At 47.9% G+C, this 26,834-nt stretch overlaps 12 protein-coding genes across 12 annotated transcripts; 8 read left to right on the top strand and 4 right to left on the bottom strand.

Annotated features, from left to right (window-relative positions):
• Positions 1–913: 913 nt before the first annotated feature.
• Positions 914–1,454, top strand: N7471_005116 (uncharacterized protein; the record flags this gene model as incomplete). Its single annotated transcript, XM_057277835.1, has 3 exons — positions 914–1,057; positions 1,110–1,303; positions 1,364–1,454. 3 exons carry the CDS (start codon positions 914–916, stop codon positions 1,452–1,454), a joined length of 429 nt encoding a protein of 142 aa, XP_057137445.1.
• A 305-nt stretch (positions 1,455–1,759) lies between these two features.
• Positions 1,760–2,681, bottom strand: N7471_005115 (uncharacterized protein; the record flags this gene model as incomplete). The annotated part of the gene is made up of 2 exons (XM_057277834.1): positions 1,760–2,563; positions 2,631–2,681. 2 exons carry the CDS (start codon positions 2,679–2,681, stop codon positions 1,760–1,762), a joined length of 855 nt encoding a protein of 284 aa, XP_057137444.1.
• A 1,878-nt stretch (positions 2,682–4,559) lies between these two features.
• On the top strand, positions 4,560–5,882 carry N7471_005114 (PQ-loop repeat-containing protein; the record flags this gene model as incomplete). Its single annotated transcript, XM_057277833.1, has 1 exon — positions 4,560–5,882. The coding sequence occupies one exon, from the start codon at positions 4,560–4,562 to the stop codon at positions 5,880–5,882; it is 1,323 nt and encodes a 440-aa protein (XP_057137443.1).
• A 1,101-nt stretch (positions 5,883–6,983) lies between these two features.
• On the top strand, positions 6,984–8,854 carry N7471_005113 (uncharacterized protein; the record flags this gene model as incomplete). The annotated part of the gene is made up of 2 exons (XM_057277832.1): positions 6,984–7,201; positions 7,276–8,854. 2 exons carry the CDS (start codon positions 6,984–6,986, stop codon positions 8,852–8,854), a joined length of 1,797 nt encoding a protein of 598 aa, XP_057137442.1.
• A 3,160-nt stretch (positions 8,855–12,014) lies between these two features.
• N7471_005112 (uncharacterized protein) lies at positions 12,015–13,439 on the top strand (the record flags this gene model as incomplete). The annotated part of the gene is made up of 1 exon (XM_057277831.1): positions 12,015–13,439. One exon carries the CDS (start codon positions 12,015–12,017, stop codon positions 13,437–13,439), a length of 1,425 nt encoding a protein of 474 aa, XP_057137441.1.
• A 275-nt stretch (positions 13,440–13,714) lies between these two features.
• On the top strand, positions 13,715–14,054 carry N7471_005111 (uncharacterized protein; the record flags this gene model as incomplete). Its single annotated transcript, XM_057277830.1, has 3 exons — positions 13,715–13,737; positions 13,800–13,853; positions 13,886–14,054. 3 exons carry the CDS (start codon positions 13,715–13,717, stop codon positions 14,052–14,054), a joined length of 246 nt encoding a protein of 81 aa, XP_057137440.1.
• Positions 14,055–15,098: 1,044 nt separating this feature from the next.
• Positions 15,099–16,838, bottom strand: N7471_005110 (acid phosphatase DET1; the record flags this gene model as incomplete). Its single annotated transcript, XM_057277829.1, has 1 exon — positions 15,099–16,838. The coding sequence occupies one exon, from the start codon at positions 16,836–16,838 to the stop codon at positions 15,099–15,101; it is 1,740 nt and encodes a 579-aa protein (XP_057137439.1).
• Positions 16,839–17,213: 375 nt separating this feature from the next.
• N7471_005109 (Dor1-like family protein) lies at positions 17,214–18,467 on the top strand (the record flags this gene model as incomplete). Its single annotated transcript, XM_057277828.1, has 1 exon — positions 17,214–18,467. One exon carries the CDS (start codon positions 17,214–17,216, stop codon positions 18,465–18,467), a length of 1,254 nt encoding a protein of 417 aa, XP_057137438.1.
• Positions 18,468–21,373: 2,906 nt separating this feature from the next.
• N7471_005108 (TNT domain-containing protein) lies at positions 21,374–22,176 on the top strand (the record flags this gene model as incomplete). The annotated part of the gene is made up of 2 exons (XM_057277827.1): positions 21,374–21,463; positions 21,532–22,176. 2 exons carry the CDS (start codon positions 21,374–21,376, stop codon positions 22,174–22,176), a joined length of 735 nt encoding a protein of 244 aa, XP_057137437.1.
• A 338-nt stretch (positions 22,177–22,514) lies between these two features.
• Positions 22,515–22,950, bottom strand: N7471_005107 (uncharacterized protein; the record flags this gene model as incomplete). The annotated part of the gene is made up of 4 exons (XM_057277826.1): positions 22,515–22,572; positions 22,624–22,682; positions 22,763–22,788; positions 22,854–22,950. The coding sequence occupies 4 exons, from the start codon at positions 22,948–22,950 to the stop codon at positions 22,515–22,517; spliced, it is 240 nt and encodes a 79-aa protein (XP_057137436.1).
• A 740-nt stretch (positions 22,951–23,690) lies between these two features.
• Positions 23,691–24,666, top strand: N7471_005106 (uncharacterized protein). Its single transcript, XM_057277825.1, has 3 exons — positions 23,691–24,013; positions 24,088–24,201; positions 24,269–24,666. Coding segments are annotated over exons 1-3 (327 nt in total). The 5' UTR covers positions 23,691–23,801; the 3' UTR covers positions 24,270–24,666.
• Positions 24,667–24,859: 193 nt separating this feature from the next.
• Positions 24,860–26,639, bottom strand: N7471_005105 (uncharacterized protein; the record flags this gene model as incomplete). The annotated part of the gene is made up of 7 exons (XM_057277824.1): positions 24,860–25,190; positions 25,255–25,404; positions 25,458–25,666; positions 25,725–25,763; positions 25,818–25,994; positions 26,061–26,474; positions 26,538–26,639. 7 exons carry the CDS (start codon positions 26,637–26,639, stop codon positions 24,860–24,862), a joined length of 1,422 nt encoding a protein of 473 aa, XP_057137434.1.
• Between the last annotated feature and the right edge of the window lie 195 nt (positions 26,640–26,834).

Genomic DNA, 26,834 nt, shown 5'->3' with positions numbered 1-26,834 from the left:
GACCGCCTTTGTCTATTACCCCAAATAGATTAAGAAATCACTTATAAAAGAATGGCCGCCGATGGGTTCAAACCTCCAATACAACAGAATTGCTTTAACATCACTTGGTCACATAGACTTGTGCTTCGAGGGTGTTCATTATCGTCTCATGCCACAAGCATACGAAGATACCTGGGCTGACACATTATGCCCGTCTTACTTATGACCGGTTCTGGCAACAGGACTATAAGATAGTCCATGCGAGCATTGAAGCTTAATGGACGTGGAATTTGAGTGAAAGTGCCTGGCTTTAATATCTCGCACGTTCAAGCATCCCTAAGCCATATTATCAGTCTAGCAATGGGGGAGATGTCGCATGCAAACTACTAATAAGAGATTGCAGGGTCATTACTGCCTCACAAAATTTGAAGGGTCAGATAATGTGCAGCTCAAGCTTCCGACTTGCGGGGGTCACATATAGCATTGCCACCCTAGTCGTGTTGTAAGGTTGGGAGGTAAGCGGACTTATTATTAATTCACCCCATGTGTGACGAGATGCATAATTAGTCCAGAATCACAAGTGAATCGATGGACGCCAATTATAAATCCGGGGGCGGGCCGTTGATAGCGTGAACGGCGAGGCTCTTCTACAATTCCCGATGAATATTTACGAATTTCCTTTATATAGCAATACTATTAATAGAACTATTTTATCTGTGCGAAATATGCATATGCAAAGAGGCGCAGAGGGGTATTGGGTGAAACAATAAGGGGGTCAAGGGGGCCATGGGGGCCATGGGGGCCAGAGGCAGTGTTGAGTGATATCGGAATACGGCTCTGGCCCAAGCTATAATCCCCAAATTCGCTTCCAGACTAATTCATCTTTCAACCCAAATATCTGCTGTTTATTCCCATCGTTCTTCGTCTTTCAAAAATGTCTATCCATTTTCCTACGCGATTTGATGACGAATATTGGACAACATCAAAATGGCTGCGAGTGGCGTGCATAGTCGCTAGCTCCGTCTCACCCTTCTATTTGCTGGCCGTGGGAGCATCGTGGGGGTTTTTCATACTTGTGGTAATGACCTCTTTTGAGTTGGTTGAGAACTTGAGTGGCTAATATTATCTAGAATTTCCTGCCATTGGTTTGGGCCTCAATTCATCTTGTCCTGCTCCGCAGAGAAGTCATTTTTCATCCGCTACTCAATGCCTCTCTTGATATTCTTTCAATCATAAGCTACATTCGTACTATAATCTCTTTGGGTGCCGGATTGGGTGAATATGTCTACATAACCGTCACGGGTCCATTTATGCTGGCCGCTATGTACGGTCGCAACATCCTCGTTCTGATTTGATTACGTCTTTGCTCACTGGTTATATGCAGATACTGTTTTGGCGTCTCATGCCTCCGCGAAGTAATGCGATTCCGGCGATCTGTGCGCGGGTATGTCCAGAATGGTGTCATCCTTGCCTAGTCAAGTGAAGCAACAAAAGGTTCAGTGGGAATTGCAATCAGGGGATGATTGTTGTTGAGGTCGATCCTCGAATTGATTCTTGGGATGCTTGATTGATGATGGTACAGAGTACATATATCATAGTACGGTTCTTAAAGGTAATCTGGTATAAACCATTAAAAGAAATGTAAATTTAAGATGGAGTCAGATGTCTAACACCAAGAGAAATATAATTGTCAATGGTAGCTCAAAATCACCCGGAAAAATACAAATAGCCACCAACAAGTTTCGCTGTTATGGGTATCTTTGCAAGCTTAAAGTGTCATCTAGATCTGCAGAGCAGCAACGACGATGGCGCCGAGAACAACTGCAACACCGGAGACGGTGGAACGTCCAGCAGCGTTGAAGGGAACAGAGCTGGGAGTAGCAGTGGTCCAGGCACCAGTGGAGGCAGGGCCAGTGGCAGTGGTAGGAGTGACACGGCGCAGGGAAGAAGACTTAGCACCAGCGGAGGTAGCAGCGGCGCAGGCCGAGGTAGCGGCACAGACAGTCTTGGTCCGAGTAACAGTCACGGTGATAGCAGAGGAGGCTCTAGCGGAAGAGGAGCGTCCAGCAGAGACACCGGAAGGACGAGGGCTGCCAGAAGAGATAGGGGACATAGAGGAGACACCGACAGCAGGGGACGAAGGAGCACTTGTGACAGCAGGGGCGGTCCAGGGAGCAGTGGTGGCAGCCGCCGAGGTGGGAATGGAAGATCCAGTCACAGAAGGGACGGGGGTAGCAGAGGAGGAAGTAGATCCATCCTGGCAATCAGCCTCACCCAGAACTGCCAGGCAAAGGTTAATGGGAATGTTGATCAGGCCGCCGTTGGAATCAGAGCTCTGCTTGCAGTGGACCTCGCCGAGGACAGCAAGGCAAACGTTGATCGGCACATTGATCAAGGACTCGCTGTCGCTGCTGGAGGAACTGGCCTGGTCACACTTCGCCTGGCCAAGAGCAGCCACACAGGCGTTAACGGGGACGTTGATGAGGCCGTTGGTGGTGCTCTGCTGCTTGCACTCAGCATCTCCAAGGATGCCAGCACAGAGGCCAACAGGCAAGCTGATCAAGCTCTCGGTAGCCTGGACACCCTATGCAAGACATATATTATTAGCTTCATATCCAATTGCAATCCGAAATGGTGGAAGTTCCACTTACAGAGCAAGAGGCGGCAAGAGCCACAAGGGAAGTGATAATAGATTGCTTCATATTGTCGGAATAAATGTAGAAATTATAAGTTAAGTATTAAGAGAAAGCGGCGTGATTAATATTGATGAGAGTGATAAAAGAATGGACGCTGATAACAGCAAAAAAGAGTGAACGTGAGAGAACTCACAAAGAGTATAGCAGCTTGAGTAGATGAAGGTACGAGGAAAGGAAGATCATCCAGAGGTGGGCAAAGGGCCTTATACATGTCAAACTACCAGCCAGAGTACCGGAATTTTCTCAGGAGAGAAGTGTTGATCTGCATCGATCTGCATGGCAAAGTATTGGCAAGCAAGAAAACGATCCTCGGTCAATACTAAACCAGGCCATTGGCTTTCCAACAGGTCTCTCATTGGCATGCCCCTATTATATGGAGTATTAACCCACTGCGATTTATAGGGCTAATTGTAACTAATCTCGTAACAACATGCCCTAACCAGATAATAACCTGATGATCAAACTCTATATGTACTAGCTTCACTATAGTTCCTTTTCCGAGCCGCTAGCTGCTATAGCATTCGCTTTGATAGCTTTTGCTTGCACCAACTCAGCTAGTAGTTATCATATTAGGCTTTCAGTCTGGTTGGGGTTGAAAAGATATAGACCTAGAATACTGATGGGAGCTAGACTAATAACCAGCCTTCATGAGACCTTGAGGAGAAATATTTTGAGCTTTAGATATTTCGTTCTAAGAGGGATTAGTGTCTCTTTTATATAACCATTCCAAGTGCCCAACACCACCATACCTGGTGTTGGTGCGCCCTAGCGAACACAATATTTTCAGTAAACACAATATTTAAAAGTAGGTATCTTTTGTATGACACGCCCATACAAAAGATACTTGTGTATATCACAGGCATAATATCAATTTTATTGTCCCTTCAGATACAAGAAGACTTGTACGGAGTGAAGGAGGTCTATTTCATTTAATCAAACTTCGGTAAGAAAGATCAAAGCATACTATAAGAAAGAAAGCATCTAGTACTCCGTATGTTTCTACATATAAATTTTATATATAGTGTCTTTTTTAAATATCACCCTTCTTACACATTAGACATCGATAATCAATACTAGCATTAGAACAATTAAGCTAGACCTTTATTATATATTTGTACTTTTTCTCTTGCTTTAGCTAGTTCGAGGGCTCAAAAAATTTACATGGTGCCTAAGTACCCTTTGTATGGGTAAGTCATACAAAAGATACCTAATTTCTGGAAATATTGAACCCCCGGTAGGTGTGTAAGCGTTTGGCACAGTTATATAGATTTTTTTTTAACTGGACTTATAGCTTCTTCTTCTTCTTCTTCTGGTGCTCATTTTGGCTTATAGAATGGGCTTGAGATGTGTCATTTCGACTTCCAAGTTATCTATGGGGCGATGTAAAATCTTGGAAGAGTATGCGGGGTAGCTTACATGTACATATATAGCATTGACTAACTAAATTAATCCTTATGATAGGCATCATGGCCTACACGGTACAACATAATAATGTTGTGTTACCTAAATGCAGCACCCTGCATTCCAACCTTGGAAGCTTAGAGAAGCCCTGATACGCCCATTTATGCTTATCACATGAGTCATCCGATCTGCCCCGATGAACTCGATAAGGCGATTCAGCTCTCGTGACACTCCAGAATGACCCCCAGTGCTGTTCTCTCCAGTTCCTGCTTTTGTTCACTTACTTATTACTTCCTCTTTCCAAGATTGCCCGCTCTTTTAGCTCTATTAGACTTAGAGTATACATCCTCTCTTATTCATCTCGTTTACATCGGATTCGCTTATCGCCTTTACCCCATACTTTGATGCCCACGGTCCCACGCGAGTCTACTTGAGGCTGTACCAAGCCACTATATCTATCGAAGACACCTTCATTGATAGACCATGTCTCCTCCGTTATTTCAGAACCTCCTCTCTGGGACACTTCCTGATCACTGTGAACCGACCTCGCTCTTCCTGACCGCCGTCTCCTCGCACCTCCACATCTGCATCCCCACTCCTCTTGCGGCGATCTCTTCCGTTCTTGGGACCCTCAGCATAGTCTCATGGCTTTTCGCACAACTACCTCAGATTTATAAGAACTTCCAAGTGCAATCGACGTCAGGCTTATCGATATTTTTCTTGGTAATCTGGTGTCTTGGTGATGCGAGCAATCTCGTTGGAGCGCTATACACCCGGCAGGCAGGGTGGCAGGTCGTGATTGCCAGTTATTACGTCTTGGTTGACATCACTCTGGTATTCCAGTTCTTCTGGTACACCCATTACAAAGCCCGCCAAAATGATTCGTATAACAACCTGTCACACTCGCATGACTCGTCTCGTCGAGACATCATTCAAGGCGTGCCTCCTCCAGGCCACGACTCAGACCCTCAGACCCCAGCTCCCATCAACATGGACAACAAGCACTCCGAGGCCAAGGATGTGGGCTTCCCGGCCGGGTCAGTACTCAACTCGATCCATGGGCAAACAGCCTCATACTCAAACGAGAAATTGAGCTCCTCGCGTCGATCCGTGAGGATGGGGAGCAGCGCGCAGAGCCCGCCATTCGCACTGCCCCGGACGATGCTCATGGCATCACTCCTCTGTGCCGTACTCGCCAACGCTGCTCCCACCGATAAGCCTCATCCTCCCATTTCCGAAGCACCGCGGGAAGCCATCTTCGAGATCATCGGCCGCGTCTTCTCCTGGATGTCAACAATCCTGTATCTCGGCTCACGCCCTCCACAGCTATACAAGAACTACCAGCGCAAGAGCACCGAAGGTCTCTCCCCATTACTCTTCATGGCCGCCTTCTGTGGGAACCTGTTCTACTCCAGCTCGTTGCTCACCAACCCGAATGCTTGGTCCGATTTCTCTCCATACGGCGGCGGCGGCTGGGCCGATAACCACGGCAATGACCGATTGGAATGGATCGGACGTGCTACCCCATTTTTCCTCGGTGCCTTCGGTGTATTGGGACTGGACGGGTTCATGGGCGTTCAGTTTCTCATGTATGGCGATGGTCCAGAGCACGAGGATGACGAGAGTTTCATCAGCGGCGATGGGGATGACCAAAAGCGCGGTCGCGGTCGCTGGAGGCATGTTCACGGCTGGATGCGCGGCTGGATCCCCTCTGCTTCGCCTCGGAGGGACTCAGGAGAATCTTCGGTCCCGCAAGAGGGACAGGCTCTGTTGGGCGTAGGGCGTAACCTATACGGCACTGTTTGATCGTGGCTGTTTATACGCGTCTTTTTATTCTTCTTTTGTTTCTTGCCCACGTCTCTTGCGTAGAGTAAGTATGATATATATGATGTGATGACTTCAGAGCTTTATTTTCCTCTCTTAGCATTTCTTGTCTTGTCTTTTGTCATTCGAGTGCATTGTGTGTCATTAGTACAGCAAGCGTTCGCCTTTGTTCGCTCTCTATCCGATCTGTTTGTGTTTTCTGGGCGTTTGGGGGCTGGATAGCATATATAGGGACAGCCAGGCTGTCATCGAGGTGTGTTTGGGTGTTGACAGTCTATAACTTCGAGATCTCGCATTCCCCATCTTTTTTCTTGTGCAATGCAATGCCTTCAAATCATGGCATGTCTTGGATTTCTCGGTTAGAGATGGGCCATAGCGCACATTTACAAGAATAGACCAGTTTATTGAATGACCCATGCCGGTTTAGGAAATATACATATGTAAAAAGGGTTAGGAAAGCTCGGCTACTGGTATAGCGCCGATCGGAGGCATCAAAACGTGGCTAGATAGTCCGAGTGGCTCCCCTGATCGCCCCATTTAATTCCCTGGTGTCAGTTATTTCATGAATTTCCTGTGATTTGAGGAATGTAAATTGAGCAATATATCGTCTAGCAATAAGCCCGATTTCCCCGAGAACCCTACATAGTAGACAGCAAGAAAAACAGCCATGCCCCGTCCGTAATTTACCTGAGACCCCAAGTCCTAAGTGGAAGAACAACAAGAACAACACGATTCTGGGCGCTCATTTGATGTGTAGTTACCTGATTCCTCAATTAAGTCAGCCAAGATCATGCAGGAACCAATTGCCTTGTCTTGAATGAAACAATCATCGCTTCAAATTGCCAGCTTATTTTCCAAGTGGAGCGTTAACGCCACAAGCCGATGGCAAAAGGTACAACCACAGCGCATCTAGACTTTCCAACCCTATGGGGGAGATTACCATTTAGAGATTTGGGCTAAAAGCTCGCGATATCCTCATTTTGGTTTACTCACTTACTCATCCAAAATTACGTCCTTTTTGCTACCTTCCGTGGTGTTTACTCACCCGTCCGTTCGTTTACATTCGCTAGATTCTATATAAGAATGATGGTCCAAAGCCATTTGATGTGGCTTGCCCACGTTCTTCCGGCTGTTGTACTCACCATCACCGTGCCTACTCTAGCGACTCCCTCTCCAGCTCCGCCCTCGGGTTGTGGTTCTGAGAACTTGATTGAGGATGTGGCTTTTGAGTCTATTGATCTCGATGACAGTGTGTGGGCTGTCCTGCCGCCCAATGGCGGTGTCGCTGTTGATGGATACCTGTTCGTGTCCACCTAACCATATGTACGGGCAAAAGATTCTTGCAGAGTGCGAACTGACTTGCCTTTTGTGATAGGCATCTGAGTGCCGAAGCCATCCAATCACAGACCCTGTTGGCCCAGACAGTTACCGGCGCCGTTGCGGAAGAGAGTTATACTGTCTCTTTCGATTTCCGCCAGACAGCTGGCTCAGGCGTTGATAGTACAACCTGTACCGTGAATCTCCTACTCAATGGCGCAGATGTCGGCACCAGCACTCTCACAGCCGGTTCCTGGAAGACCATCTCTAAGCAATGGACGGCTGTTAGCTCAGAAGTCGACATGTTCATCCTGATTAATTGCCCTGATGCGACGATATCGGGCGCAACAGTGGATGTGAACAACATCTCGTTCGAGAAGAGATGTGGTTCATCCGTCTCGACCAGCGCCTCGGTCCCTACCAAGACCCCATCAGTTTCGCCTGTAGCTACCAGCACTCCGCTCGCTTCTTCTCTCTCCTCGTCTGGCCATTCCAGTTCTGAGGGATCGGAATCTTCATCGAACATCTCCTCAGTCTCGCCAAGTAGCACCGTAGGCCCTATCACCTTGACAACCACTATCACTGGGCCCGTAAATCCCGCTTCCAGCAGTGCCATCGAGGCCTCAGCCTCAACCCCTGGAGCCCCAGCATCTTCCGAGTCCACCGCACTTACAATCCCTACGTCCGTGGACCCCACTAGCTCCTCCCCAGTAGGAGCCCCTACGCCGGATATGACAACCTCTACTGTCTTCACCACCCGCACTGCGACTATCACAGCCTGTCCCTCGACTGTCACCAACTGCCCACTCACCGACAAGACAACTCACATCACAACCGAGACTATCGTTGTCTCGACCACCGTCTGCCCTGTTGAAGATGCAACGACCACTACCGCGGGATTCAGCCCTACCGGCCCATCTGGCAACGGCAACGACTACACAATCTCAACAATCCTCTCAACCAGAACCGTCACCCTAACCCAGTGTCCAGCAACAGTAACTGGCTGCCCAGCTCGCGACCAGACAACACACGTCACGACCGAAACCGTCGTTGCCGGTACCACTTCAGTCCCCATCAACACTGCCATGACCACCACGGCACCTGGCGCAGTGCATACATCGTCTGTCCCTGTGCAGACAACCACTATGGTCGTTGGCACTGAGACAAGGACTTCGACTGCTTACTCTGTTATCACCGCCACAGGCACCGCTACTACCGAGGGTGGTGTTGTTGGTGAGACTAGTGTTTCTCACGTTAGTGGAAATGGCCCTAGTTCCGGAGTGTCAGCGGGCGAGGGTGAAGGTGAAGGTTCGACCGGCCCTGGCTCTAGCTCTAGCGTCCCCTCTGGTAACAATGCCGGCCACCTCTCCAGCCTGCCCGGCATCACTCGCACACACATTAGCTCAGCTACACCTTCAAACTTCACCGGCATCCACTCAGCCACGGCCAAGGTTTCCCCCGTCACAGCCTCCTCTCATACTATCGCAGGTGCAGGTACAGGCACAGGCTCGGGTTCTACTACCGAAAGCAGCAGCTCAGCAAGTGCATCGCCTGTGTTCAATGGTGCTTCATCCTTCACTGTTTCCGGCGTCTTGTCTGCACTTGGTGCTATCGCCGCTCTCGCGCTTTTCCTTTGAGTACATATCTCTTTCATTGTATATTCTTGATATGGGGTATAATGGATTTTGGCATTTTCTCGGGGATCGAGTCTATAGTCATATAATACATTGTGTAAAGCTCCTTCTATATTTGACTTCACGCAGAAGCACGAACTTAAGCTTTCAAAGCCCAAACAAAGACATGAACAATCCTTAGAGTCAGTTCACATAGTCCCATTCAATAGAAGTCTTATAGTTTTGTTTTGCAACATATTTGGAATCTTTGAAGATCAGTGATATTCCTCTGTTTTACTGAAAGGCCTTTGTATGCGCCTGTCTAATTGGTTGCCTCTCAATATTCTCTTCATTGGCGGCCTTGTCACAGCCCATTTAGAGGCAGTGTAGTGAACCCTCCAACTTGTGAATCCTATTTTTTCCTTATTTTTTTGATCCAGGCATGACCTTGGCGCCTGATGTAAAAGCGCAAACGCTCAGCTGGGCGTAGAATACCAATCACATAGGTAGACAGGCCACCTATACTTCAGCTATATACAATATAGGCATATGTAAGAAGAACCCAAAATAGAAATAGTAAGAAACAAAAAATCATAGACCATAATTATGACAAATGCTATAGTGTTTTTGAGGTCATTAACTATTAATCTTGTACGGAGTACAACATCATGGATTAGTGTGTACTTGTGTCCTCTTATTCGCCTCCCCCGCCCTCAGATAAAAGGAGGGGTGTTTTGCCGCCTGGTTTTTCCGATTTTCCCCTTGATTTACGGAGTTTGGGGGAATTACAGTTTGGGTTTCCCTAAGTTGTATTCGAATCACATAGTGCAGCTAGAAAATATGGAGATGTTTTTTTTATTTCAGGGAAAAAGCTGCCGAATGTAGCCGGTCGGGCATCGTTGGTCCTGCTATCCGGTTTTTGTCTTCTTTTTGTTCTGTAGGTTCAGTTCTTGGTGTATTTAATCGTCTATATCGACTAGAACCATCTCATCAGTAGTACAAGGTATGTAGGCAGGTACTGTATGTACAGTTAGATCGTGGTACCTTGAAAGAATCGGAGGAACTGCATCGAAAATGGAGCATGGCAAGGCACGAGGTCCGAGGGACTTTGTTTTTTCTAGAATTTATTAGTACGCACGGTCTTTGGTGCCTGTTGTATTTAAGTATTTTAAGTATTTAAAGATTAATAATGTATTTCTAGACCCCCTGTCAGAGAAATGAGTTCAATATATATGCGGGACTTTTTATTGGCACGCAGAGATGTATGCGCCTTTTAAGCAGATAGGCACATAAATATAGCAGGACTGTCAGCGCCTCAGATAAATACAGGTCAAGACACTGTCTTTGCCTCCAGGAGTAAGTACATGTACGGAGTACCTGATAACTTGCCCATGCAGCATGACGCTACTCCGTATTGGGATGCAGACTGCAGGGATCAACATCCAGGTCCATCGCTGAGGGCGGAGTTGTCTACGGTGAGTCAGAGCCCGGGTGTCTTCCTAGGTGGCCAGTTAAACTGTGTCTGACATGTCAGAAAGACCAGAGAGAAGAGGTAGGGAGAGTGCTTGTCAGATGGAGTGCTTGTCAGATGCATGGTCTTGGTTGCCCTTGCTTGGTTGTACGGGGTAATGGGTGCGTGTGATTGCATATCGAGGGATAGCATGGAGTGAATGACCCGCGACAGCTGTGAGGTTCAAATGTTCCAAGGTTGTTAGTTTGTTGACTATACTCCGTAGTTGTACATATTTGGAGTACGTTTGGGGAGTGGGTATGGAAGAGTCCGGATGAACACTTCCGGCAGGTAGCACTACGTAGGGGGGGGTTGTAGACTGAGCAACGGAGGGAATGCGACATTGGATGTTTACAGGGTAATTTTTATAGATATAACAATGGTAGCCACTTAATATAGGATATTTCGCATTTACTATTTACTATTCACTACTCCGTATTCAATTTAAAAAAAGAATTGAAACCTTCCAAGGTTGAAATATAACTGAGCTTACTAAGAACCCTGGCCCGAAAAGTCCATATTAAGTGGAGTAACCTTTTTTTAGTTTTTTTTTTTTTTTTTCTGCCAAAGCTCAAATACAATACGAGTGAGAACCAGTGACACGGGCGTTGCATCACCGGATTTGCCTTAAGGGTCTAGGGCCTTTTTTCTTTACTATTATGGACAACCTTACGATACAATTACAACTATAATACCTGCACTGTGCACGTTCCAAACTCATGGAAATCACCGGATAGATTTTTGTAGCCAAAAAAGAGTAAGGAAAAAAAAGAAGGAAAAAAAAGAGAATTAAGAAAACCTAACAAGAACTGAATATAATGCTAAATTCGTATTCAATCATTATTCATAGATTGTAGGTAGGAGCCTAATTTATCTCATACTAGTAGAGACACCATGTGCGAAACAACTTTTTCTTAAATTTAGAATTTCCATATGTGGGCCAAGTGACTCCTTCACTGTATACCAAATACATGTAAAATTACCGGGGCAACCCAACGGCCTTTTCCCACACAACGCCCCTATACACTTTTCTCCTCTTCATCCTTCTTCTCAACCTCTTTTCTGTATCAATCTTCTCCCGTGTCAACGAGCTTTTCACTAAGTGTCGTTGATCACCTCATTCTGTGAGGTTTGCGTCTACGCGTGGGAAATTTATTTTTCTTCCACCGTGCTCTTCGTTCTCCCAGCGCGTTCAGTTCACACTTCTGCGTGGGCTCTTCCGCTTCGCTTCGACCTGGTTATTCGCCTCTCAAAGCACCTTGAATTGACTGGATTGTGATCTATCACCTTCCCTCCCAGGCTGCGTCATTTCGACACTCCAAGCGAGGACTGTGTCTCGTTCACCGTTCACCACGCTCTTTCCAATTCTTATTTACCCGTCATTTTTCCGTTGGATCTTTGAACGCACCTCAATGTCATTCAACTAGAGACTGCCTCCCAGGAATACGACAGAGCGATCCGCTCGCCGAGCACTGCTCTTCTCCTTTTCCTCCCCCCAGAATCAGGATCTGGTGGAGTAGACGGTTCGTATCCTTGTTTCTTTTAACTCTTGTCTCTCGGTCCATCTGGCATTTGCCTACCCCGGAGGCCTCGTGTGCTGATTCCTCACCTGCTGGCAATAGAATACGTCTAGCTCCCCACCCTGAACTGGTAACCGCGCCTCACCTTCTCAAGATGCCGTCCTTCTTCGTCCCAGGCCACCATGGCCTGCCTACGCCTCCCCATGTCAACGGTGGCCGTATGGAAGAACCATCATTCTACCCGGTTGGTCACGCAGGATTCCCTCCTCGCTACCACCAAAGTGGCAATGAGTTCATCGAACAGTACTCGCAGTCTCTGTGCTACGCCAAACCCACTTCGATGAATCTCCACCCCCAGTCCGCCCATCCGATGAACACTGCTCGCGATCATCACATGATGAACCAGCAGCCCATGTTCAACCCCATGGTTGGCACTGGATTGCCCTCAATCCGCAGCAACGTCCAACTTCCGCCCATGGATGCTACGATGCCACCTCAATACCGTCGACAGGATGCCGCCCCGATGCAACAGCAGCCCGAACAACCCCGCAAGGAGGAGAAGGCAACTGGAGGTGTTGCAGCTCACCTGGATTATGAGATGGATCGCATGTCCGACTTTGTGGCAGAGATGGCTCAGGGAATGTATGATTTGTTTGAGACCAACATCACCATTGCAGATATTGACCTCGTGCGAAGCATCTACCCAGGATCTTCGGTTCCCCCCCAGTTTCGGAAATACGTCTTCCAGATTTTGTCCTCGACACGCCTCCCAAGTTCTACCATCCTGCTCGGTCTCTTCTATCTGGCCAGCCGTGTGCGCCTGTTGTCTGCCCAACGCGCCTTCACCAAGACAGACAGTAGCCAGGTCTATCGCATGTTGACCGTGGCTCTTCTGTTAGGCAGCAAGTTCCTTGATGACAACACCTTCCAGAACAAATCCTGGGCTGAGGTCAGCAACATCCCCGTTGCTGAGTTGAACCACGTGGAATTGGAATGGCTTTTCGCCTTCGACTGGAAGATTCACGACCGCATCTACGACAAGCAGGATGGTTTCGCCTCGTGGCGCGCGCACTGGGATACCTGGCGGGCCAAGGCAACAGCTCGGGCTCAGGAGTCTCGCCAGACTCTGGCGCCTCTCGAGACCAACGTGATCCGCGGCCAGGCTGTCAACAAGCCGCTTATGTCCCCCGAAGGCCCCATCCCGCCGCAGTACCAGCGCAGCTCCCAAATTGAGAACTCCTGGCTCAACCCGACCGCGTCCGAATACTCGCCCCCCTCTGCCCTTTCCAGCGGCCCCACTACCCCCGACTACTACTCGGTTGGCCCTTGGGGTTACGCTAACCCGCCTCCGCCCTACTCGCGAGGCTGGAACGCACCCTCACAGTACATGGCTCATCCCGCACCTCGATCCCAGCCCCCATCCTACCACCACACTCCGGCGTACGGCCTGCCATTCGCACAGAGTCTCTGGACGGGTCATGGTTCATCGTGCGGCTGCACCTACTGTGCCAAGCATCTCGAGCACTATATGTGCAACAATGCATTCCCCTCCATGCAGCAGCCGATGATCGCAACCTAGTTGACGATACTTGACATGTTCTGCCCACGACCCCGGATGGAACAGACGGTGTCAACGGTTCAAGACCACAAGTCTAGCTGCCTCTTTTTGAATTTCTTCTTACTGCAACTCTAGACTTCTTTCAACGTTCGTTTGGGCAACTCGCATGGGATTTATTCCGATACCGTTTCTTCTTCTGCCTGAATTGTTTTCAACCTTGCGCCTTTCCACCCTTTGCCTCCTAGCTTTCACCTGCTTCTGAGCAATTGGCCTACCGCGTCTCCAAAAAAGTACTTATGTTCTGCGTCCGCTGGTTCTCGTTTGGCAAAGCGAAAAAATCTCAAAAAATGGAAAAAAAGAAGGGAAAAAACGCTCCCACAGCGGACATTGGCATGCTCCCGGCAAGCCCCACGATGCAAAATCTCGACTCAACTTGTTATATTGATATCATTTTGACATTCATCAAGTCTTTCAATCTCATTTTTGGGTCTTTCATCTTTCACTGCAAAGGTTGCCGGGGCCGCAGTCACGACTATCACGAATCCCCAAAATCTGACTTCTTTGTTTATTACCCACGATCAAGGTTCATATCCTTGGTCATTTTGTTTTATGCTTGGCATTTGTGTCTCGCGGTGATTACCCATAGAGTGCTTTCTTTCTTCTTTTCACTTCCATTTCATCTCGGTACATTATTCCCATTCACCACGCTACATGCAGTGCCCGACGTTAATCATTTTTCTTCACTTCTCATCTCAATCTTCAATTGTTCATTCACTTTTTTTTTCCTCTCGATTCCTTCGATTTGATTTTATCTTTCTCTGACGAGCCTTTCTTCTCCAATCAATGAGATCAACAATTCAAGGATCCTTTCCAACCCTTCTAAGCCGCGTGATGTATTACATCACTCCCACCTTTGTCCCCCCTCACTTGCGACACAGATGGCAAACGATTGGTCTTGGAATCTCTTCTCCCCGTGACATCTTCGCATGTATCCCGGGGATATCGGTACCCTCGATGCATCTTGCGTCTGATCTCGTTTTGAGAGTCCAGTCAGTCGCGGGGTCCTGTCAGTCCCCACGACTGACATCTATGTAGTCTACCTGAGTTTGTCTGCTCTTTTGGCTTGCTTCTATCCTTCTGCCCTTTGCCATTTGGCGCTGCCGGCTAGCCAGGGCCGTCACATTTTCCGTCTCTATCAGTCATGTGTTGACCTGGCTACTGGCGTCCGTGGCTGTGGTTGTTGATGCTCAGTTCTTTAAAGATATCTTATTAAATTAGCGGCAAACTATTGTCTTTGTCGGGACTACAAACTTTTGGTGTTTAGTCCTAGGACTCGTATCTCCCTCGTATCTTCTATTTGAGTAGTGAGCCTCTTCTCTCTATCTGCCACTAGTTTTGGCGATCTCTTGGTTTTAATGAACCATGAGTCAGATTTCGTAATTTATGTATTTTTTTTGATAAATTTGATTCTAGCCTAACACCGAAAAGGGCCATCAGGCTGAAATAAGATATGAGTAAAAATGCAGTTGTACTAGTGGGTAATCAAAATTCATCCAGACAGTCGTCGCGGGTCGTAAGAGTAGATGCAGAGAAGAAAGAGACAAGAACAAGTAAAAGAGAAGGGAAAGTATGCAGACGGATAAAGCAGCCAAGGCGTGAACGAAAGCAACCGGAACAGTATTAGTAGACGCTCCCTTGGATACTCTGATCTTGCTTTTGCTGCTCTTCTAAGGATAATTCCTCGATGTGGAGATGAGATGGGGAATCCGTTGGCGAACTTTCTTGTCTTCGCGTCTGTGATTCTGAGTGGTTGGATGACTCGTCTCCGTCGCCAAGGATATTGGCCATGCGATGCTCGGATTGGTCGGTGGAAGAAGAAATATGGCGATGATGAGGATGGTGGTGGTGATGGGGATGGTGCAGTCGGGGTTTCTTCAATTTCTCGGTGTGATTGCCGCTCATCTCGTCATCGCCGTCATCTTCGAACTCCTGAGAGGGAGCTGCCCGTTGGGTTTGCTCGCTAGACGGGAATTCGAAGTGTTGCTGGTTCGCATGGGACAAATTGCTAGTGGGGAGGCTGGGAGAGGTTGGTGCAACGTGACGGTGGTGAGCGTGGTCGTCGCCTTCGTCGTCCGATGGGGCGAGGCTGTTTGCTCCGCTCATGGAGCCTCCACCGTCACGGCCGCCAAGGTGGAGGAGGGCGTATTTTAGGTGCGCTGATGATGAAGATGTGGCCGTTGCTAAGTGGGAGAGATGATCTTCGCTATTTCGATTCAATCCGTGTAAGTTCGGTCGTTTTGGATGCAATAGATTCACGTTTGGCCGGGCTTCTGGGCCAGAGTCGTATTGCTTTGTGGTGTCTCCATTGCCATCGTCCCGAAGTGTGCGCTGCGGGTTGGAGACGTGACGAGTGCTGGGTTGGCGGCTGGTATCATTCTGGGCCGAACTGTCTTCTTCTGAGGACGATACCACCTCGTCGATGGATATAGACTTGTGAAGTTTGGAGCCAAAACTGCCTACGTGGTCATCGGCATGCTTTGGTTGAGCATAGCCATGCTCGTGACGCATGGAATTCAGTAGATTCGCTCGCAACGATTGCTTTCTCTCTGCAGTCATGCCATGAGTACAGCCGTCGGGGCAGCCGCCCCACTTGCGCCGAATTGGGATATGGTCGGGGAGGCCGACATGACCAGCAGGCGGGATGGGTGCAGTGACCTGCCCTTTCGATGCATTTTCACGCTCTCGGTCTTTTCGAAGATCCGACCAGGTGCGAAGCTTGTTCTGTAGTGTATATTTGCCGTTTTCTGGATTGTGGGTCAAGACCAGGAACTCGCAATGATTGATGTTGCGAAGGTCCTCAAAGTATTCCACGCTCCAGTGGTACCACTTCATGAGAAATACTCTTGCCATGAGGCCGTGCGTGACAAGCACACAGACATTTGCAAAGTCATCTTCGCCAAACTGGCGCCAGAGGGACTCGTTAAACCCACTCACTCGGTCATAGGCATCTGCTGCGGATTCGCCATTAGGAATCCGGTAGAAGAAATGACCATAGTCTGCCCGCTCCATCCACATGCGCTCCATCTCTGTAGAACATGGCTGAAAATTACCGAAATCCTGTTCCCGCAGCCGGGGTTCTTCATAAACTTTGATTGCTTGTCTTTGAAAAGGCGAAGGAGCGGGTGTATCGGAGGTTAGGGAGTCGATAATTCCCTCGGTGGTCTCTCTTGTCCGCCGATAAGGGGAGGTAAAGAAATGAAGTTTATCGTCGGGTTGGAGAAGGTCACGTAGTCGACGGCCTGCATCCTGGGCTTGTCGATATCCTTCAGCAGTGAGCTTCACACGGTGGTCTGGAATAGTTTGATGAATGTCGCGGTTTTTGTTGCCTTCTGACTGTGCATGGCGCACTAGAATGATCATCTATATGTAGGAAAACGGTCAGTTGAAGCCAAGACACATCTCAATCACTCCGAAATGGATACTTACCCGTGGCTTCCCCATGGTGGAAGGGTCATGGGGAATGTAAATGGGTTGCGAATGCGGGGGAGGGGCTAGTAGAAGTAACCTATTTGCAGCAAGAAAGACAACGAGGGGGAAAAAAAGAAGAAAAGAAAAGAACAATGACCAAAATAACCGTCTATCTAAAGCGGAAAACAGTTTGGAAGAGAAGAAGTCAAAAAAAGCAAAGAAAAAGTTCATTCCAGTCGGAGATACAACTGACCCGCACGGGCCAACGGGTGGGTGATCCATTCAGCGCGCCTCTTTTACGCAACTTCCGAATAGCATCAACTCGCCATGGCCGACTTGCTGGAGCTACTCGCTCCACATCTAGATCCCACTCAATCGCACGATGTAACTACCGACAAATATCTCACTCGCCTCTCAACCTTGACGCTTGAAGCTCTCCAGACCACAGAACCCCCTTCGCTCGCCCAATCCTCCCACTCAACCCTTCTATCCCTCCAAGCCCTATCGAACCGTTCGCACCGGGCATTTGTCACCTCTGCCGATAATTTGTCCACACTATGTACATCTGTTCCACAGTTGACCCGCGAGGCGCAACAGCTACGCGATGCTATCCCCAAACTCGACGAGGAGGCCGTTGGGTTCTCCACCAAATACAGTAAAATCACAGACAATGCCGCCCTAGAACGACGGAAGAAAGCGATGCAGCTATCTCGCAATGTCGATCGATTGTCAGATATCTTGGAACTACCAAGTCTGCTGTCCAAAGCCGTCTCCGCGGCCTCAGTCAACTCCGGTACCGGTGTCTCCTCTACAACCTACTCCTCTGCACTCGACCTGCATGCACATATCAAGCGACTACAAACATTATACCCCGAATCACCATTGATTCAAGATGTTGCATCCCAGGCCGAGGATGCTATGAAGGACATGACAAGTAATCTGATCACGGGGCTCCGAACCCAGAGCCTGCGGCTAGCAGCTGGTATCCGAACTGTGGGTTGGCTGCGGCGAGTAGCCCCGGATTTAGATATGATTCAGAGTGATGGGGCGGTCGGGACAGGAGAAGGCGCTCTTGGGGCCATCTTCCTGGTCTGCAGACTAGCGCATTTGGTATCGACGCTTGAAGCTCTGGATCCCCTCCGCGAGCTCGCGGACCAAGAAACCCAACGGAGACTCGGAGGCAAGGACAAATCAGACACAACCTCGTGGTCCGGCGGTCAGCAGACTGATCGCTACTTAAAAAGATACATTGAGATCTTCCGTGAGCAGAGCTTTGCAATTGTCTCGCTATACAAGAACATTTTTAACTCTGAGCAATCCGAATCCGAGTTTGCCATATCAGGTTTACGAGGTGCAGACGCCCACTCCAAGGCCAAGTCAAAGCCAGCACACTCAGCTGACCCCTTGCAACGCCTCCCCCGGCTTTGGCTACTTTCCCAATGCATCTCGTGCAATTGCTCGCGGATACAATGCGTTCCTATCTTCCCAACGTCCGAGATCGGAGTTCGAGGGAAAGCCTTCTCACCCAGCTTCTGTACTGTGCTGCAAGTCTTGGTCGCCTTGGCGGTGACTTTGGCATGATTTTGACCGAGCTGGGGGAAGAAGATACCGAAGACATGGCCTACGAATGGGAGGAGGTCATGCGCAAACATCGAGCCTTGGCAGGGCGTCTGGAGCAATTGACCAGTCGGGTGCCGGTAAATTAACATTCATATACCCTAGCAGAAGTACAATGCCATTTCGAGATGGCGGTGGCACCTGGTGGGGTCTGTGTATAATAGAACATTATAAAGCGCTCTCATTTTTTCAGCCTTCTCGGCAGACTGTCTAACTGACACTACCAACATACAAATGCATCCAGATATTGTATACCTCGTTCGCCCCAAGGTTCCAGCTATGCTAGCAGTAGTACTTCATCGCCTACTTACCTGCACATGTTACGGTACTCTGGCCCGGTGCATGCATAGAGAGTATAGTGACATAGATCGATGAGCCCTTTTTGTTCGTACCATTAATTCTAATGTTTTCCAGCATACCCAAGCAGAAATCTGAGAAATGGTGACTCGAATATCCTTGAAACGTTCAACAATGGACGACAATGAACTACAGCAAAGAATCGGATGCCAGAACACACAGCAATCTGTGGGTTTCTGTGCCCTGCTATCTGATTCTAGTGTATTTCTATGTTCTGCTGCTTGTCTTCGCATTCCTGATATGCACTTCCTGTGGGACGTTCTCCGTCATCATCACGTCTGCGTTGGTAGAGGGTCTGAGCCGGCTGCCCTTCGAATTTTGCGGCAATTTGTCTTGCTCTGGTTATTCCCACCACTGTTGACGAGGCTATCGCTCAGTCTAGCTGTCACCTCCAGGTAAGTGAGTACACAGGTGTATGTGGCATGTATTTTCATGCCGTTCTGAGTCACTCCAGGTGGGTTCGGGCAAGATATCCTTGCCTGGACTATTGGAACAGCCAAGGGACAGTAATTAGCCAAGAGGTTGGAGGAACAGAATTGTATACATGGGTAACATCGAGCTAACCATAGCGTTGCCCACAGTTGGTTAGCCCTCAGAGATCTATACGAACTGGAGCCTCCTAATAACTTCCCCTTAGCAAGGATTAGTCTCTGTGTGAAGAATACAATACGCTCTCCTCTCCATCACTGAATTACCTGCCTGACCAACAGGTGCTAGCCTGAAAACTAGTATTCTTGACATTTTAAAATCAATGTACTATGAATTTGTAAAATACCATATTAAATACCACGCTAATTTATACGCCAAAAGATCCACTGTGGAGGTGGGCTAATCCCTCATAGTTGGACTGTTGTAGGGAAGATGTCGATTGTTGTGATGGAGTGGAAGGGGCTTTTGTAGGTACTATCAAGCAATATCAGAGCTTATAAAGGGCTGTTCAAGGCTCACCTCAGTTCCATGTTGTAATTGCTGGGTTGTACTTACTCAGTACAACATATGTGCCAAGCGGATAGGACTAATGTAAAAACCCTGAGTCTTGCAGTCTCAATCAATAATATGTAAGGAGTACGGAGTACATAGTTCGATGATCTTGTCGATCTTAATATCACGCAGCTAACCTACCCACATCAGTGGAGAAACTAAGTGGCCCTATAGCGGGTCTATTCCATTCCGAAGAAAATACTCCGTACCCCGTACGGAATACAATTCAGGAACAGAGCGGGATTATAAACGCTGGGAGAGAAGAGGCATTTATCGCAATCAATCCCGCATAGGCAAATAGACGTATCGAGTTGATGCACGAGTGATCACATTAGCGTTGAGCTGCTCAAGAGCAAATATGCAGTGACCAAACCTAGAAAAGCCGAATCTCTTCAGCCCTGGAGATTTGCAATTGGTCACACGACTACTGTTGGATCCACTCTACAATTATTGGCTCAGTTCCTACTCGATCTCATTCAGCTGAAGGAAATCGTCTTGTGCAGGCCTGCCAAGGTGTGGGTCTCGAATCTCACAGATTCATGCTCATGCCCTATCACCTGCATCTGTGATGCACCTACCAAGTAGATCACAAACTATTGATTGCTTTACGGAGTACTCCGTATATTACTCCGTTCTCTGCCTCCTACTAGTACTCGCCCGGTTTGAAATCAAATGGAAATAAGGACAAGTGAAATAAAATCAATGGTAGCCAGGTTGGAAGAAACAAATTGACTGGAATCCTATAATACTTCTAGATGTCAGGATAATTATTCTAATATTGAGTAAATTAATGCTACCTAGGTACGGGGTACGGAGTAAATTCAAATGTTGTCTCTCATTTTCCTAAATAGGAAGCAATGTGCATCTACCTTTTTGTGGATGATACGAGCTCAGCTAACACAGCTGGGTTCTTCAGACGCCCCTCGGGTTCTTTGAGGAGTACGGAGTAATTATTCCCATGATTAATTGAAATTCACTCTCAAATAAGCCATGATTGGAGTTCAATCCGAGCTCAAATTGTCAATAAATTCGACGTTTCATCATTTCACCACACACCATTCGCTTCTCATCTTACTCCATACTTTGCAGTACTCCGTTAGGGTAATAGAAAGAGAACAGCTGTAATCCTTGCAGGGGCGGATGAGTTGCGCGAGGGATGGAGAGGGGTTGAGAAGCATTCAACATATTGTAGGCCATTCCATTCGACCTTGTATGTACTACCCTATACGTAGTACTACCCTGTGAGTAGGATATGCTGGACTCTCCAGAAATGTTAGCCTACAAATCGGGTAATGATAGGGTGGAGTAGCAAGGGGAAAAATACCGGATGCTAAGGCGCGTGGCTAACCTCTGGAAGAAAACCGTAGGCCAGACCCATCTGCTTGCATAGCTTAGGTGCATAATATAGCGCTGTAGATCGCGAGATTGGAAGGTCAATGCTCCTTGGCACTTTCAAGTACAACATATATTGATGACTCTATCTCCTTTCTTAAGTAAATCCACAGATTATCAGGATACATCTCCTAATCACCATGCATCTCTCAGCTATAAGCGTGCTTCTTTCGGTTGCTCTAGTAGAGGCTGTATCTTTCGTTACTCCTATTCTGCATAAGCCAAACAAGGTTAGTGGTCCTAATACCCTTTTTTTGATACCCTAGGTTATTTAAATTTCGACGCTCATGCTTCTTAGGAGCCGGATTACCCAGAAAGATGCTACCCCGATCCCTGTAAAGGAGTGACCTACGTGAACTCTACTGCTGTTTGCGGTGACCCACGACTTGGCCCAAAGGACCTCCCTGGATTTTTCCCTCTCTCCAATGAGCTCGAGACATATTCCCGCTTTGGCGAGCTCTGCCCAGTCGAGTTCTTGGAGAAATGGACCCTGAACGCTTCCGACCCAAAGGGTTACTGGATCTATCCAGACGACGACGGATTTGCCATCACAACCGAGAATGTGTCTATTCTAGGGAATTTCACACTCCGCGTGGGCCAGAAGCTTGACAGATTCGGGTCTGAATTTGGAAAGTTCCTGGCACCTCTTGGAGCTCCTTATATCGAGCGATCCCTGCCACCATCCAATCTTTTCGCGCCGCCCCACAGCAGCTTCCCGTACAACTACCATGTCTACGAGGTGACCAAGGAGTTTGATATTCTCTTGGGACCCATTGCGCCTTGGTTTGAGCAGCCCGGGTTTGGATCGCAGCTTTTGGCTCTGTCCAGTGTGGCAGATCTGTTGGAAGGGGGATTCTTGAAAAGACTGGAATTGAAAGACTATGATGAAGCTGATGAATACTCTGCGGGTTATCTGCCTGCTCCCGAAAAGCCTTCCACCTAAGTATGTCTTGGGGTTGAATGTCACAGAGCAAGACCGGGGATTATTTTCGGGGCATTGAATTCTCTTTCTTCCAGTATATGCTAGTTATAAATTTTTTTTAATAGCCAAATGCAATGCCACCAATAGCTTCAGGGCATTCATGCCCTGCGACTCTACCAAGAAGGGGAATTAAGCGAAAGGTCCAAAGTTTTGAAAGTATGTGAGTAGAAATCTTATACTACGGAGGGAAAAAGGGTACTTAGCTTTATCAAATCCAAGGTAAAAACTGAGATTAGGATAAAATGATTAGGTACAATTAAAAGGCTTTCAAATATATTCCAAGCGCCTAGCTCCCAATATCAGAATGGAATGGCATTACTAATCTTCTGATTTAGCTCCACTGGGTATCCTAACATGCTACTTTTTGTTAGTCTGGATATTAAGAAGTAGCAGGACAGCAGGACATACTCCTTTCCAGTTTGAGTGCAGCAGCAACCACAGAATATCGATGCGGGGTAGCAGAAGATCTAATAAAGGGTTGCCATTAGCCTGGAGCTAAGCAAGAGAGACTTATGCTGTCGCCCGAGAAGATACTATATTTACTTACCGCTGCTACGATGGTAGAGAAAAACCCTGTTCATTTCGTCAGACATAAGGTCATTTTCCAGCGATTCACACTGCAGAAGAACTGAACTTACCGACTGTCGGGCCGACCACCTTACAGCGACATGGGTTCTGATCAGTGCCGCATTGAAAGCAGATAGGGAAGATCGGAAAGAAAGGGACGTCACACATCGTGTCGGATTTGGCTGAGTAGCTGGGTCTTGAACTGGAATATGTAGAGAAATGTCCCGGCCTTCATCCAGACAGGTTATCCCAAAGAAACGAGCTTCCCCGGATGGAGGATTCACCGCCCAGTTACATTGTAATCGTGGGTTTGAGATTCTATCATGATGACGCAGATGAGATCGAGATCCACCGATCCGTCTTGTTTTAGGTAGTACCTAGGTAGTGGGGAGCTTTAGTTCATGTTGGGGTATTAGAGGTGATCTTCGTAGTGATCACAAACAAAGATAATGTATGTTGGTATATCCGATCAAAGTAGAATAAGTCTTAAGTATGTACGAAAATATAGCTCAGATATCTTCCGGGCTAAAATTAATCTCAAAAAATACCCCATAGACTGGGCCAGCCCTGGAGGGCCTCCCGCTGAAAATGACTCAGCAAGTGGCTAACTTGGAAAGCCACACCAGGACACAGCCACGATGCGTGCCGTTTCCCCTCGAATCAGACGTCACTCTCGAATCTAAAAAAGGACCGTTGAAACACAGCAAGGTCTCAAACCCCTGAGTCTCAGGTTCTCATATTCAGCCTTCCCCCGCTGGAATTTAAACAGCATTCCTGACGTGAGGAAACATCCAGATCCACTCCAGGCAGCAACAGTGCCTAGAAAAGACCCAAGGCTGCAACTATTTGCGACAAGACACCTGTTTCTTGGCATATAATCCATTGTTTTTTTTTTCACCCCGTTTTTTCCCTTTGATTCCACCCGCCCTAGTCTCCGGATCTTCGCCTCGTTTTTCCCAATTCCAAAAATCGCGATTCACTAGGCTACCCTCCGGTACCCCGATAAACAAACCCCCACCATGGGCGCCCGCAATCTCGTTCCCCTCATCCTGCTCCTCGTCTTTGTTGGCATCCTTGCCGCAGTCGGATTTGTCGTCTACAGCATCGTGCAGGATGTAGGCAAAAACACGCGCGAAAAGATGGAGCGCAAGAACATTGCTTTCTCCAAGGACGGCATGAAAGTGCAAGTAAGGGAGGTCAAAGATGAGGCCTACAAGGACCAGACCCAGAGGTGCGTTTTGTCTTGCTGTGCTCTTTTACTGCCCTTACGTGTTCGCGCCGACTGACCCAATAATTCCCCCATAGTGTCCTCTTCAACATGTGGAACCACACTTCCTTCCCCGCTTACAAGAGCCGGCTGTGGGATATGGCTGGCTCGTCTTCGTCGGAGCAGCAGAAGGGTGCCGAGAAACGCAAGTAGTATGTCGGACCTGCATCTTTTTTGGTTATGTTTCTGGTTCGACTGACCTGACTCGTTCTTCACCAGGTTTCGCAATGAACACTTCTTCACTCGCTCATTTACACTGGACATATTTTCTGCTTCTAGCCCCATTTCATCTACAAGTTTCATCGGATGCTCTAGTCCCTGGCAAAGGGCTGGTCCCCGAAAATAGCGTGCACTCCTGCTTCGAGAGATGAACTTCTTTGACATTTCCACCTTCTTGTTGATACCTATTTCTGATTTATGGTCTCGGTCAAGGCTTCATGAGTGATGGTCAGCCCTGATATATGATCTCACTTTCCATTTCAAACCTCCGATCACTATGCGTCGTACATTCCAGATTCTGTTTCGTAAATCAATAAGCGTTCTAAACTCGAGTCGACTATACTTTGAGATCGCGTCTGGTTTAAGTTGTTCAGTGTACTACATACTGACAAATCAAGGTTTGAGTTGGTGTCGATGACTGGATTGTATTCTCATGGTCTGGTAAATAAGTGTATTAGGCATCGTTCCATTGAACTGATATTGATATCATAGAACGGGAGATCCGCATTTCTAGCCGGAGATCTCAAGGATCATTCCTCAGTTTTCCACTATAGTTGCATTATCAATATAGCAACTCTCCATTTTCATCTCTTATGCTTTAGCCTGGGCGTTGCGACGTGCATAGTAGCTCTCATCCTGGTTCAAAAGGAAGAACGGTTCCGGTTCCGGCTGCCCACTACCACCATACCAGGTTGGCTTAACCAACGTCCTGGGCGTATCGTCTCGCCGCTTGTTGGTGAAAGCCGTTTCGAATGTCTTGGCCCACTGGACTCTGTTGTTTAAGCCCTCAAGCCCCCACAACTCCTGCAGGAAATGCAGGATTGAGCTATGGGTGTAGGCCGAATCGTCGGCGTACATGGTGCCTTGATCGTGGATGAGGAGGTTGGCCGGTACCCAGGGTGAGATTATGAAGGCAGGGACACTATGATAAAAGGATAAGCCGAATACTCGTGTGGTGAATCTCAGATTGGGGTCAAGATGCATACCGGACTCCCAGACGTGTGAAGTCGTATGTGAAATTGTGGTTTGATGACGTGCCCTTGAAGGTGATACCGTCTTCGGGTTGAGGCACGTTGACTGGAGTGGGGACATGGTCAGCAAACCCACCGTGCTCATCAAAGTTAATAATCAAAACACTGTATTCGAGTGTTAGTATTCCCGCACTCAGCATGGGGATAGCGGAACTAACGCATTGTCCCAGTACTTGGAGCGACGCAGCGCGTCGTACAAGTGCTTGACCATCTGCTCCCCTGCTGCCATACTGCTGGTAGGATGCATCGAGTCAACTGTACAGCACTCCGGGTTCAGGTACGAGAATGAAGGCAGTGTGCCGGCTTCCAGGTCATGGTAGAGCTCCGTCGCATGGACGAGACGGTCCATTGCGTTGTCTTGCACCCACTTGATATTATCGTCAGTAATGGAGCTGACACTTGGATGGGTATAGGAAGTGACTGACTTTATACATGAAGCCATCGACGATGTCAGTCTCGTAGTACTACATAAAAATGTTTAGCCAGCTGTCAATATAAAGGAACGAGACTTATCTCACATTCTTCCAGCTTATATTTTTCTTGCTGAGCGATTCAAAGATCGAGACCGCACAAGTAGTTCCAGTCACATTGTTCCAGAACCCAGCGGACTGATCTGTGTTATCGACAAAACCACAGGACGAGCCTGAGGTTGCGAATTGGCGATTAGGGTTAGTGGGACCCGGGTGCTCGGCGAACTACAAGGTAGGGTCAGCGGTCAGTTATCTGCAATATATTCAAGTATAGACCAAAGGATGACCCACATATGAATCAAAGAAGGCAAAATTGCTGGCCAGCTCCACCAGAGTAGCGGTCTTCTTCTGGTTCAAGGCCTTGATCACGAATGCCGAATCTCCAGGGGTAGCATTGTACTTCTCCGATTGGCGCTCAATAAAACCTGCCATATTAGGGATATCCTCTTTTGTCGGGTTCCACTGGCGGAAGATTTCATAGGTGACTCCACCAAAGTTGTGGTCTGGGTCTTTTAGTGGCACCTCGGTTGCATCCGGCTCAGCGCAGATTGCTAGTGGCTCCCCATAGACTGTCCAATTGGGATTGGTGTAGTCATTGCAAAAGGTGAGATTGCGCAAATTGTCAATGTCGGGATGGAAGTCCCAATAGCCGGCGATGTTGTCGAATGAGTGGTTCTCAAGAGTCAGATAGATGACATGCTTGATCTGGGAGTACTCTTATAAGCCATCTGGTCCTTCGGGATTATAGATGCTGTGCAGTTTACTCACATTCTCTCGCAGCTGGCCCCACACCTGAGCACCCCCAGTTGGATAAGTGGATACAAGACCGGCCAGAGCCGTTAGAACAACGAAACCCCAGTAGAAAATCATTGTTACTTTTGTTCAATATGAGACTGTAAGCTCCTTGGGGTACAAGTGCAAATAATTAAGAAGCAAAAGAAAGGAAAGAAGTGAAAGAAATATGTTTGCAACTACCTTCTTGCCATCTCTAATCTTCTACATCTACCTGTACCGTGGGGTCCTAGAGGTGAAGGTCATGCTCAGCAGGCTATCAGTGTTCCTTGT

This window comes from Penicillium samsonianum, assembly GCF_028829775.1.
Source record: "Penicillium samsonianum strain IBT 33392 chromosome Unknown utg000003l_segment0_segment0, whole genome shotgun sequence".
Lineage (NCBI taxonomy): Eukaryota > Fungi > Ascomycota > Eurotiomycetes > Eurotiales > Aspergillaceae > Penicillium > Penicillium samsonianum.
This window is presented reverse-complemented; position numbering and strand designations above follow the sequence as displayed.

Bases quoted from the DNA above. Each gene is read 5' to 3' on its own strand.
- N7471_005106 (XM_057277825.1), top strand. From the start codon at position 23,802: ATGGGCGCCCGCAATCTCGTTCCCCTCATCCTGCTCCTCGTCTTTGTT. The intron at 24,014-24,087 runs GTGCGTTTTGTC...ATTCCCCCATAG, and splicing joins TACAAGGACCAGACCCAGAG to TGTCCTCTTCAACATGTGGA.